The 13,646-nt window shown below is 45.1% G+C and overlaps 1 protein-coding gene across 4 annotated transcripts in view; it reads left to right on the top strand.

The window, feature by feature from the left end:
• Prune2 (prune homolog 2 with BCH domain) overlaps window positions 1-13,646 on the top strand; it is a 215,175-nt gene that overhangs the window by 32,086 nt on the left and 169,443 nt on the right. For all 4 annotated transcript variants that reach the window (XM_070035781.1, XM_070035783.1, XM_070035782.1 and 1 more), the window contains exons 2-3: window positions 7,369-7,473; window positions 10,368-10,570. In XM_070035781.1, coding sequence (XP_069891882.1) covers window positions 7,369-7,473; window positions 10,368-10,570 — 308 coding nt within the window. The remainder of the gene's footprint in view (window positions 1-7,368; window positions 7,474-10,367; window positions 10,571-13,646) is intronic.

Raw genomic sequence — 13,646 nt, 5'->3', positions numbered from 1 at the left:
TTTTTTACCTAACAGTGCAACTTCCTTTAGTGGACGGTGGAAGGTGAACATGTAGGCATTTTTCTGGATTTTTAAGTGCTAGGAAATTAACTTCAATAGGAAGTCTCATCTCAATGGTATATAGGATTACACCCTGAAAGCATTGAGATCTAGTATAGTGACATGTTCAATATGTTTTCTTTTATACATCAGTTACTGGAAGACTGTTGATTCATTTGGCAGTGTATTTAGATGGCAAAAAGGCTTGGTTACCCTTCCACCTAATTATCAGTATCCTAGTTTGAAGTGGGCTTGGGAGTGCTGAGTTTAGGCATTAACAGTAAATCTTCTTTGCTGTTTGGCCTGAAATTCCTTTCTGCTTGCTGTGCTTGTGTTGATATTGGGGAAAGAGTATTTACGTAGCAGATCTAATCATCTGATGATCTTACCAAGTCTTGGGTAGAAAACATACACATAGGTAGCAACTCTCTTTGAATATGCTGGGTACTTACTTATCTCAGGGCCTTTGCCCTTGCTGATCTGTCAACTTGAGACATTGTTAAGTTCTACTCTCTGACTTCAGGTCTTTATTCTGGCACGACTTTCTCAGTAAGACTCACCCCAGCACCCTTCTTTTGTGCAAATGTTTCTTCTTTTCCACTTTACATTATCTGGTTAATTTGTCTCATTATATCCTCAGCACTACAGTCAGAATGCTGTAAGACGGGGATTTTTTAATTTTTGGTCCATTGGTTCATTGATGTATCCCTAGAGCTTAGAATGTGCCACACACAAGCAGGTTTCCACAGGTGTGATGTTAATAATGTGCTGAATGGATGAAATTGTATGCAGGTCACTTTGGTTTGGGCATGACTTGCCTATCATAGCCCAATTCAAACTGTTGAAGGGACATCAGTATTACAGTTGAACATTAGGCTGTTTGCCATTGGCTGATGTCTATAATCTTGGCTACTCAGGAAGCTGAGATCTAAGGATCACAGTTTGAAGCCAGCCTGGGCAGCAAAGTCCATGAGACTCTTGGGTTTGTTGTTGTTGTTTGTTTGTTTGTTTTTGTCGGTCGTGGGGCCTGAACTCTGGATCTGGGCACTATCCCTCAGCTCTTCAGCTCAAGGCTAGCACTCTACCATTTGAGCCACAGCACCACTTCCGGCTTTATTCTACTTATGTGGTGCTGAGGAATCGAACCCAGGGCCTCATGCATGCGAGGCAAGCACTCTATCACCTTCCCAGCCCTGTTGTTATTGTTGGGTTTTTTTTGTGCTGGTAGTGAGGCTTGAACTCAGGGCCTGGGCACTGACCCTTTGTTCTTCACTCAAAGCTAGCACTCTACCACTTGACCCATAGCTTCACTTTCAACTTTCTGGTGGTCCATTGGAGATTGGATTCTCATGGACCTTCCTGCCCTGGCTTGGATTCAAACTGTAATCCTCAGATCTCAACTTCTTTCTTTTCTTTTCTTTTCTTTTCCTTCCTTCCTTCCTTCCTTTCTTTCTTTTTCTTTCTTTCTTTCTTTCTTTCTTTCTTTCTTTCTTTCTTTCTTTCTTTCTTTCTTTCTTTCTCTCTCTCTTTCTTTTTCTCCTCTTTCCTTTCTTTCTTTCTTTCTTTCTTTCTTTCTTTCTTTCTTTCTTTCTTTCTTTCTTTCTTTCTTTCTTTCTTTCTGTCTGTCTGTCTGTCTGTCTGTCTGTCTGTCTGTCATGGGGCTTGAATCTGGGCCTGGGCTCTGTCCCTGAGCTCTTCAGCTTAAGGCTAGCACTCTTCTATTTGAGCCACAGTGCCACTTTCGGTTTTCTGGTGGTTTATTGAAGATATAAGAGTCTCACAGACTTTCCTTCCTGGGCTGGCTTTGAACTACAATTCTCAGATCTCAGCCTCCTGACTAGCTAGGATTACAGGTGTGAGCCACCAGCGCCTGGCTCTCAGTTTCTTGAGTAGGATTATAGGTTTGAACTACCTGCACCTAGCTCATGAGATTCTTAACTCCAATGAACCACCAAAAAAGCCAGAAGTAGAGCTGCTGCTCAAGTAGTAGAGCATCAGCCTTGAGTGACAACACTGAGGGACAGTACTCAGGCCCTGAGTTCAAGGCCCCAAGACTGGTTCAAAAAAAAAAAAAAAAGATTGAATGTTGAAAATGAACAGAATGAAAACAGGAAGTGCAATTGGCCAAGGCAGTAAAGTTACCCAGGACTTGCCTGGGATGCTGGTTTTTGCCTGTGACTCAAGACTACTTGAAGTAACCGAGGATTGACTTTTCTGAAACTAGTCGTAGCCCTTGGAGAAAGTGGCATTAAGTGATATTGGCCATTCAGAAGCAGATTCGTCCTTCCAGAAACAGGACCAAAAAACTCCCCTTCCTCCTTGAACGTCTAGATTTTGCAGATGAGAGAAACATGATACTTGTCTTTGTGAGCCTGGCTTATCTCTCAGCATGGCGGTCTGCAATTCCATCCGTTTTCTTGCGGATGACATAATTTTATGCTGATGGAAGAAGGTATTTAGGCCTGGAGGCTGGAGATGAGGGAGGATGAATATTCCCGGCAATCCTTCTCCAGCGGCTCAGCTGCTGATGGATATAAGTGTAAAATTCCCAGAAAATGAAATGAGATTGGACATGGGGCTCTGGGTTTGAGGAGAAGTAGGAAATGGCCACAGTCCTGCTGGGACAGAGCAGCTTTGGGGCTCAGACTGTCGTCTGGGTTCAGCAAAATCCTTCCACTGCTGTCCCATAGGTGGGACCATCGCTGCAGCATGACCAGCTCCACAGCGGCTTCCCTGGACTTGTTCCTGACCATTGGAATCACTTCCCAGTCTCTCTCTCTCTGTCTCTCTCTTTTGGCCAGTCATGGGACTTGAACTCGGGACCTGGGCACTGTCCCTAAGCTTCTTTTGCTCAAGGCTAGCACTCTACCGCTTAAGCTACAGCCCACTTCTGGCTTCTTCTGTGTATGTGGTACTGAGGAATCGAACCCAGGGCTTCATGCATGCTAGGCATGCTACCACTAAGCCACATCCCCAGCCCAGTCCCCAGTCTCTTGTGCCTGTGCTTTCTCTGCTTGCACAGGCAGGGTTGTTCACGTGTGGTGGGAAGCAGACTGAGGTACACTCTCATTCCGTGGGCTGGTGTACAGGGAAGATCTACATGGCTCAGTTCATATCTTATTTCTGCAAGCAGACACTGGTGTATGAGCGTGGACTCCAGGCTGTCTTGCTTCCATGGCTTCCATCTCTCTCCCTCCCTGATGGCTACTTGTAGGAAGGGGGCACTCAGAAGTGCCTACAGTGTTTTGAGCCTCTGATAGGGGTTTTAAGGCTCACTTGTAGGCATTGTGTTCTGGAGATGTCCTTCCTGTATGGCTCAGCATTCTCCACCAGGATGACATTTCCACCATGACTTTTAGATGGTGATATGATTTCTAGAAGCTTCTCTGTAGTGAAAGAAGTAGCTTCGGCAGTTCTTCTGCAGGCAACGTGTTGGGCCGGGTGGTCTCAGGAGCATATGTTCTCCACTGGAATTGCCGTTGAGAAGCAGCGAGGCAGCTAGTGCCCAGGTAGAACCTGGACAGTGGGCTGACACCTTTTGATGGAGGGGGATGGAGGTAGGAACAGAGTGTGAGAACCTGGGAGCAGGAACTGACTGGGATTGGCAGACGTGGGGGGGTGGGAGCAGGAACTGACTGGGATTGGCAGACGTGGGTGGGTGGAAGCAGGGAACTGACTGGGATTGGCAGACGTGGGTGGGTGGGAACCAGGAACTGACTGGGATTGGCAGATGTGGGCGGGTGGGAACAGGAACTGACTGGGATTGGCAGATGTGGGCGGGTGGGAGCAGGAACTGACTGGGATTGGCAGATGTGGGCGGGTGGGAGCAGGAACTGACTGGGATTGGCAGATGTGGGCGGGTGGGAGCAGGAACTGACTGGGATTGGCAGATGTGGGCGGGTGGGAGCAGGGACTGACTGGGATTGGCAGATGCGGGCGGGTGGGAGCAGAAATTGACTGGGATTGGCAGATGCGGGCGGGTGGGAGCAGGGACTGACTGGGATTGGCAGATGTGGGCGGGTGGGAGCAGGGACTGACTGGGATTGGCAGATGTGGGCGGGTGGGAGCAGGGACTGACTGGGATTGGCAGATGGGGGCGGGTGGGAGCAGGGACTGACTGGGATTGGCAGATGGGGGCGGGTGGGAGCAGGGACTGACTGGGATTGGCAGATGGGGGCGGGTGGGTGCAGGGAACTGACTGGGATTGGCAGATGTGGGTGGGTGGGAGCAGGGAACTGACTGGGATTGGCAGATGTGGGTGGGTGGGAGCAGGGACTGACTGGGATTGGCAGATGTGGGTGGGTGGGAGCAGGGAACTGACTGGGATTGGCAGATGGGGGCGGGTGGGAGCAGGGAGCTGACTGGGATTGGCAGATGTGGGCGGGTGGGAGCAGGGAGCTGATTGGGATTGGCAGATGTGGGTGGGTGGGAGCAGGGAACTGACTGGGATTGGCAGATGGGGGCGGGTGGGAGCAGGGAACTGACTGGGATTGGCAGATGTGGGCGGGTGGGAACAGGGACTGACTGGGATTGGCAGATGTGGGCGGGTGGGAGCAGGGACTGACTGGGATTGGCAGATGGGGGCGGGTGGGAGCAGGAACTGACTGGGATTGGCAGATGCGGGCGGGTGGGAGCAGAAACTGACTGGGATTGGCAGATGTGGGTGGGTGGGTGGGAGCAGGGACTGACTGGGATTGGCAGATGTGGGCGGGTGGGAGCAGGAACTGGGATTGGCAGATGTGGGTGGGTGGGAGCAGGGAGCTGACTGGGATTGGCAGATGTGGGTGGGTGGGAGCAGGGACTGACTGGGATTGGCAGATGGGGGCGGGTGGCATTTGAAGAGGCCAGGACCATGGGGGAATTTCAGATGCGAGAAGAAAGCAGGCAGAAGAGAAAGGATCGAATGGGCAGAGAGACACGAGACCCCAGAGCCATGCCTCGGTGTTTTCCATTTCAGTGTGTGATGGCTCTGACCTACACCAGGGTGAACACACTTCTTCTCTTTAAAGGAAGAGGAGATCTCAGAGCCTGGGTACAAAAGCAAGTCGGTCAGGGTGGTGCTACAGCACTGCACCGGCTGGGTTCAGCATGCGTACGGAGCATGCTCTCTCCCCCACCAGCTCCCCTGGGCACTTCCGGCGAGGGGACACTGAAGCGATCATGGCATTGTAGGATGGCTAGATCCGGGCAGAGCAATCAGGCTGACTGCTCCCTGGCTCGAGGTTCTGGAAACAACCCTGGCCACAGGACAGATTCCTTTGACCTATTAAAATGTGTGGCTGCTCTTACAGTCTCTCAAGAGTTCTCACAAGGAGAAATGAGGTAATGTCTACTGAGACCTGGGAGACTCCCAGAAGAGCAGCAGCGTTTACAGTAATGTGATTTCCTAATGCATTCGTTTGTGTTATAATGGAGTGTAATGTCCTTTAAATTTCTTACTAGGTGCCCCTGGAATATTTGACTCTCTTGACTTGGAGTGCTGAGCCTCCAAGGCTTGAGCTGAGCCAGGGAACCAGATAGGTGTATATGAAGTTCACGGAGGCAGCTGAGAATTAGGAAGGCCTAGGAACTAGATTTGGTGATGCTGAGGGGAAAAGGGTCTAATTTTCTTGACTTGATGCCACACTTGAATAAAATCATATTTTGCTAAGGATTGATATCTCAATGTTTTAAATTTTCACTTGACAATATCGTGCAGTGGTTATGTGTATCGGAAACATGGAAGCTTCTGCTTTGTTGATGAGAGACTCTAACCCAGTCACCTTCAACACTCTGTTCTTTCCCCTTGGGCCCATATCTTAGTTTTTTAACTTAGTTTTAACTTAGTTACTCTGATAGCAGCAATTCCATACAAATACCAACCAATTTTTAGGTTAACCTGTAAAATACCTAGTAGGTTATTAAGCAATGCCTTAGCTTTGTTCTGGACATAATAGAATAGTAAGGTTTTGTTGTTCAAAACAGTTAGGATGAACCTCTTCCTTTAGGCTTATGCCTGTAATCTGGGCTATCCAAGAAGTTGAAATCTGGTGGGATTGTGGTTCAAAGTCAGCCGAGGTAGAAAAATCCATAAAATTCCATCTCCAAGATAACCAGCAAAAAGCAAGGCTGGAGGCATGCCTCAACTGGTAGAGTGCAAGTCAAACAAGCAAGCTGAACAAGTTCAAGGCACCACCGAGTTTAAGCCCCAATGCTGGCAAAAAAAAAAAAAAAGGTCATAATACATCTACCCTTTTCTATATCTTTTTGGCGCAGTATTATAACTAAGGTGTCTTTCTAGTCTGCCCTAAGCAGAGAGATTAAAACCACTGTCTGACATACTACAAAGATACTAATTTACGTTAAAATTACCTGTATTAGACAGTTTTACAGCAGAATTTTCTAGAAGCAATTAATTCTCTGGACATTTCAAAAGGATATAAATCTTTCACAAAGGAATTTTAAGTAATTATTGAGTTAACTAGGGGAAAAAAATCCACTCTGTGTTCACTTTCAGAGGCATGATTATGTAGGCTTTTTAAGAGAAATTACTGTAATTTGTAAATTTTGACCAATGATACTAGTCATATCCTTTTTTTCTGAGCAAACGAAGTACTATGAGTTTCATTTACTAAATAACAGAATATAATGTAGAGAGTTTATGTCCTGTCTCCCAAAATGTCATATGAAAAAATAAATCCTTACGAGACTGTGTGTTTATTTGGCTAGGCTGCATCTTGAGACTATATGAAAAACTGTCACAGTGTTTCTTAAATGAAGAAGAATGTCATAAAGTGAAACAGGGATAGAATTATATGCATTTGCTCTTTAGAACAAAATCTTTCAATAAAGAAAATATGAGTCTGGTGGTCGTTGGTGGTTCATGCCTACAGTCCTAATTCCTCAGGAGGCTGAGGTCTGACAATTGTCGTTTGGAGTCAGCCTGGGCAGGAAAGTTCATGAGACTCTTATCTCCGAATAATTACCAAAACAACAACAATAAACAAACATGTGGAGCTACGGGTCAATTGGCAGAGCTCTAGCTAGCCCTGAGTGCAAAAGCTAGGGGACAGCAGGCCCAGGCCCTGAGTTAAGCCCTAGTGCTGGCAATATCTCTGTCTGTCTGTCTGTCTGTCTGTCTCAAAAAAAGTTATAGAGTCTTAATGATGCTACATATTCTTTCTGATAAATTTTTTGTTTGCACAAATATTTCAGAATGTTAAACACATTGCAGAGTTTTTATGTTCTTATGTAAGATGTGATAAATTCCTGACTTTCTTCCACTTGGTATGAATATAGACAGCTTAAAAGGTTTTGTGAGTTGAATGGTATTTTATTTGAATGTTTCAGGATCGAAGCAAACGCTTGGAGAAAGTCCACGTGGTTATCGGACCACAGTCATGTGACTTGGATTCTCTCATTTCTGCGTTTACGTATGCTTACTTCCTAGACAAGGTGAGAGAAAAAGGACTCTGCCTTTTATACTTGAACTGTTGTGTAACTTTTAGGAGCAAATATTTTGAGCCTGTCACTGGTGGCTCACATGTGTGCTACTCCAGAGGCTGAGGTCTGAGGATCATAGTTCAAAGCCAGCCAGGGCAGGAAAGTTTGTGAAACTCTTATCTCCAACTGACCAGCCAAAAGCCGGACCTACAGCTGTGACTCAAGTGGTAGAGTGCCAGCCTCCTATGAAAAAGTCACACAAGAGTATGACGCCCTGAGTTCAAGCCCCAGTACTGGCATCACACAAAAAAGAGAAAATATTTCATGGGGAAAAAAGCCATTAGCTTAAATGTTCATGTCCTGGTTTATTGTTTCAGAGAATAAATTATTATAATTCATTAATCAATAGATGTTACAGAGTAATTCTGATATGTTAAGTATCAATCTAGGTATTCTTTATTGATTCTCGTCATTAAGCCTTGTTTTAATATAGTTACTGTTTCAAATAAAAATTAAAATTTTTATAATAGCTGAGTATTTTTATGGGAATGAAGAGAATTAACAAAAGAAAAATGATCAGAATTTATTTGTTCTATTACTCGGTGGTATAGCCTTGCCGTTTGGAGAAAAGTATGTACAGAGTAAGTTGTCTGAACACTTCATGAAGTAGGAAGCTTAATGGCTAGCCTTTTCAGACACAGAAGTATTGCTTGTCTAGTCTTTATTCTATAAGTCCTTGTTGAGTTTTATACTTTGCCCTGATTTTTCTCCACAAGGTCATTCTCAGTAAGTGCTACACTCCCTTGAGGGAGAAGCTTTCTATTCCATAAAGGACAGGCATGCCCAGCAAAGTGGGAAAGCTCTTCTACGAAATTTAAAAATTTCCCTTCCCAGCTCATACGAATGGGCTTTATTGCCTTAAAAGCTTATTTAAAAGTGTATTTTTTCAACGTTTGGGTGTATTTTCAAGGACTTCATATCATTGTTTCAAATGTTCCTGAGTCTGGTTTGTATTATTCCAATTTCTGTTGGAGCCTGAGCCCCAGATAAGATGCCTAGCTGCTCTAGAGATAGTTAAATTCTCACAAAGCCAGTCTTCCAGAATCAGCCGTGGGTGGTCAGCACTGCTTTAGGGCAGCAGCTGACAAAAATGATGATGGAAATATTCCCATCTCTACATGTGGGCTTTATATCAAATCTATCTTAAAATTTCTTGCACTTTACAAGGGAGATTAATTGGTTTGAGGGGAGAAACGTGCTCATGTTAGAACATGCATTTTAACACTAATCTTAGTAACCTTGTTTTTATACTCCCATAGGAGAAAAAAATGTTATTTGTCCAGAGCACATAGAGTTGAGTGAACTGGACTAATTTTTAGACTGATCGTGGCATATGTGTTTTTAAGAAACTTACAAGCCGGATGCCAATTCTAGCTATTCAGGAATGCCGAGATCGGAGGATTGTGGTTCAAAGTCCACCCAGGCAGACAAATCCACCAAATTCTGATCTCCAAGTAACCTGCCAAAAGCTGGAGGTAGAGGCATATCTCAGGTGGTAGAGCACCAGCAATGAGGGACAAAGCTGAGTGGGAGTTTAAGGCCCTGAATTCAAGCCTCAGGAACCCCCTCTCCCCAACCCCAGACTATTTTATAATTGTAATGCAACCAATAGCAGTTATGATGTCTTGAATGAATATATGACCTCCAACCGAAGAAGTAGGAAAAGCAAGTATGAGAAATGCAAGATAAGTTGATCCATGGATTAAATAGGTAGAAGCAGACAGATGATTCTCCTCTCCTTCAAAGGAGGGTGTTAGGCATAGACACAAACGTGGCATTAGAGAAGGGATTGTTGTTCCACTCCTTGGCCACTGTCTTAGGTTAATCGAGCCATGCCTGCCTACTGCTGGTCGCCAGCTCCATTGATGTTTTTCCTGAGTACCTACCTTCTCCCTCCCTCTCATACAGGATAAGCACCGGGAGTGGCAGCTCCACCTGTATGAACCTACTCAGTCCACCTCCCTCTGGAGACAAGGAAGGCTTAAGTGTAGGGAGGACAATGACTCTCTCCAAGCTCCGTAACAGAGGCTAGGGTAGAACCTACTTCTTCCAACTCCAGCTTTACAATTTGTACTGTGTGGGCAGGCTCAGGCCTTATGCCTTTGATGCACGCATTGGTCCTTCTCTCCCTCAATGTCAGAAATTAGATAGAACACCCAATCAGTTAGGAAAAGTAACTTTCCACACATTAATTGGTAATAAATAGCATGTGCTTGTGATTCAGTATTAGCATTTCAGATGAGAGAAAAACCACCTCGTTGGACAGTTTTGTGCTTTCTCCTCCTCCTCCTCCTCCTCCTCCTCCTCCTCCTCCTCCTCTTCCTCCTCCTCCTCTTCCTCCTCCTCCTCCTCCTCCTCCTCCTCCTCCTCCTCCTCCTCCTCCTCCTCCTCCTCCTCCTCCTCCTCCTCTTCCTTCATTTGCCAGCCCTAAGGTTTGAACGGTGCCCTAGGCACTGTCCCTGTGCTGCTTTTGCTCAAGGCTAGCACTCACCACTTGAGCCACAGTTCTGTTTCCATTTTTTGGTAGTTTATTGGAGATAAGAGTCACACAAACTTTCCTTCCTGGGCGGTTTTGAACCATGATCCTCAGATCTCAGCCTCCCAAGTAGCTAGAATTACGGGCATGAGCCATTCAGGAAGGCCCTGTCTTCTTAGTGCTAGAAAAGGGAGACAGGCAAATCTGGCTCCTAAATGAGTCTCCACTGGCCTGCAATGCCAGGTCACAGATGACACCTCTGAGTCAAGAGTGCTAGATACTCTTGAGTAAGTGAAAGCTTTGACTGTAACAGGCTCGGACTTTGGGGTGGGAAGCATTTGATCCCCTCTCTCCTCTTTTCTCTCGGTAGGTCAGTCCCCCTGGCATTCTGTGTTTGCCAGTGCTGAACATCCCAAGAACTGACTTCAACTACTTCGCCGAAACCAGGTTCATTTTAGAAGAGCTGAGTATCTCTGAGTCATTCCACATTTTCCGAGATGACATTAATCTGCATCAGCTAAATGATGAAGGCAAGTTGTCCATGACGCTTGTTGGTAGCAACGTCCTTGCAAGGTAAGGAAGGCTGGCTGCTGTGGTCCTTAAGGAAGGGTCTTCTGGGCAGTTGTCACCTTGCCTCAGGATGCTTGTGGCTTGAGATGTTTTTTTTTTTTTTTTTGTCGGTCGTGGGACTTGAACTCTGGGCCTGGGCGCTGTCCCTCAGCTCTTCAGCTCAAGGCGAGCGCTCTACCACTTGAGCTACAGCGCCACTTCCGGTTTTCTGGTGGTTTATTGGAGATAGGAGTCTCACAGTCTCTCCTGCCCGGGCTGGCTTTGAACCGCGATCCTCAGATCTCAGCCTCCTGAGTAGCTAGGATTACAGGCATGAGCCACCAGCGCCCGGCTTTGAGATGTTTTTAATGTAGAGGATGATTGGATAAAAAGATTAAATTTCTTTTTGTCCATCATGGGGTTTAAATTCAGAGCCTGGGTAATGTTCCTGAGCTTTTTCAGCTCAAACCTAGCACTTTACCACTTTGTGCCACAGCACCACTTCTGGTTTTCTGGTGGTTAACTAGAGATAAGAGACTCACGGACTTACCTGCCCAGGCTGGCTTTGAATCATGATCCTCAGATCTCAGCCTCCTGAGTAGCTAAGATTACAGGTGTGAGCCATTAGTGCCCACTGGAAAAAAGTTGGGCTTTGCCAACTTCTTATTTTTACTCTTGCATTTGAAATATGACTTCTTTAAGGGGAAAATTCTTGTAGCATTTTTCCAAACTTGTAGTTTTAAGGCATTGTAAACAATTTTTAACATTATATTTTTATTAAGTAGTTGTACAAAGTGGTTACCAATCAGTTTGTAAGTAGTTGATAAGTGCCTGGAAGTTATTGATGGTGGTTGTGTGTGTGTGTGTGTGTGTGTGTGTGTGTGTGTGTGTGTGTGTGTGTGTGTGTGTGTGTGTGTGTGTGTGTGTGTGTGTGTGCGCGCCAGTACTACTGGGGCTTGAACTCAGGGCCTGGGTGCTGTCCCTTGCCTTTTCCATGCTAGTGGCCTGCCACTTGAGCCACAGCTCCAGTTCTGGATTTTGCTAGTTAACTGGAGATGAGTTTCACAGACTTAGCTGCCTTGGCTGGCTTTGGTTTTCAGTCCTCAGACCTCAGCATCCTGAGTAGCTATGATTACAGTAGCTAGGATTACAGGCATGTGTCACTGGTGTCAGGCTTGACGATTGTTTTCTTACTAACTTCATTTATCAGTTGTATCTGCCAGTATTCTTTCACTGTAAGAAAAAAAAATTATTGACCAATGGTACTTATGAAGAAGTTTATTTTGGTTCAGGATTCAGCCCCTTAGTGTGGGCTCTGTGAGGCTGGCACGTGAGCAAGCATAAACGCAAAATGGTCACATCTCAGTCCGGGATCAGAGAGACTGAGTCCAGGTCATGCCCTCCATGACTCGAGGACCTTCCACTAGGCTCCTCATCTTAAAGTTTCCCAGCACTTCCCCATAGCTTCATCTTGGGAGACAAGCCTTTACTTGGACCTCTGCAGACCATTCAGATGACGGCCAAACCATAGCACGGCTACTCAAAATGATCAGACAACTGGCTATATGCATACATTAACTTGTTCAAACCAGCTCATGCAAGCAGATGTGGATAAAGACAATGCCAGAAGCTAGCTTAGTGAAGTATAGAATGCGTGTTCCAGTGGAGAGCCAGGGAAGAGTTGTGTTACCAAATGAGATGCAAAAAGCTATGCTATCTATACACAAATACAGTGACTAGAGGAAGTGACTAGAGGATTCCAATGGCATAACTCCTTTTGAACCACCAGGGTACAGCCTAACAACATGTATACTAACAAAATGAATGAGAGTAAGGTTCCAGGAGAACGATGAATGGAGGGAAGAAGGGTGGGAAACACAGTCATAATAGTTAATGTATAACCAAGCACCGGTGGCTGTCACTTGTTATCCTAGCCACTCAGGAGGCTGAGGTCTGAGGATCCTGGTTCAAAGCTAGCCCAGGCAGGAAAGTCTGTGAGACTCTTATCTCCAATTAACTACCAGAAAACTGGCAGTGGCACTGGCTTAAAGTAGTAGAGCACTAGCCTTGAGATGTAAAGCTCAGGGACAGTGCCCAGGCCCTGAGTGCAAGACCTATGACCAACCAAAATTACTATAACAATAATATTTAATATGTATATATAAAATCGAGCCAGTTAACTTGAGAGGATGATGATATGAGTGACATCAATCGAGGTGCATCGTACTCATTCACTGACATGTTGAATTCAAACATGATTGTACAACAACTTAAAGATAGTATAAAAAAAAGGTGTGTGTGTGTGTGTGTGTGTGTGTGTGTGTGTGTGTGTGTGTTATGCTAACATTGAGGTTGTAAATTCTAGCTGTGAATTTTTTTTGGCAGCAGGATGCTTTTCAAAAATGAATTGAGATTTCTTACTGCCTTCATGGTTAGTCATTTGTTTTTGACAGTCAGGAAGTCATAATGTCTAGACTTTTCTTTCTGCTTTTGAGAAAGCCATTTCTAACTCATATACAAAGTAATAACAAACTCAGTTGTTATTTTATTTTATTACATCTCTTGTCTGGATGTGCAAGTTTTAGAGCCAGACTGTCAAGTTGCTCGTTTGTTCATTAATCCTGTAACCTTGAACACATTTCTTAACTTCTTTGTGCCTCAGTTTCCCCATTTGTAAAATGGAGATCTTATTAGAATTCACCTTACTAGAACTGATTTTGTAGGGTCATTTGTATAGTATAAAATAAGACAAAACATACCTAATGTTTTTATAATGGCATCTAGCCTACAGTAGAAATCCCATTATTATTCCCAACTGCAAAACAAGTGACAGAGATGCTGTGGTATGAAAACATCCTAAGACTCTTGAATAGTTGGAATGAAATGTGAAAAGACATGAAATAAGCCAGGTATTGGTGGCTCACACCTGTAATCCTGGCTACTCAGGGGACTGAGATCTGAGGATTGACATTGAAGCCGGTCCAGACAGAAAAGTCCACGAGACTCTTAACTCCAATTAACTGGCGCTGGAAGCGGGGCTGTGGCTCTCGTGCTAGAACATCAGCCTTGAGCCTTTGCACACACGAAACAAAGTCTAATG

This window comes from Dipodomys merriami, unplaced genomic scaffold (genome assembly GCF_024711535.1).
Source record: "Dipodomys merriami isolate MVZ:Mamm:240054 unplaced genomic scaffold, mDipMer1.0.p SCAF_26, whole genome shotgun sequence".
Lineage (NCBI taxonomy): Eukaryota > Metazoa > Chordata > Mammalia > Rodentia > Heteromyidae > Dipodomys > Dipodomys merriami.
Note: the sequence above shows the minus strand (reverse complement) of the source record. Positions and strands in the feature narration are given on the sequence as shown.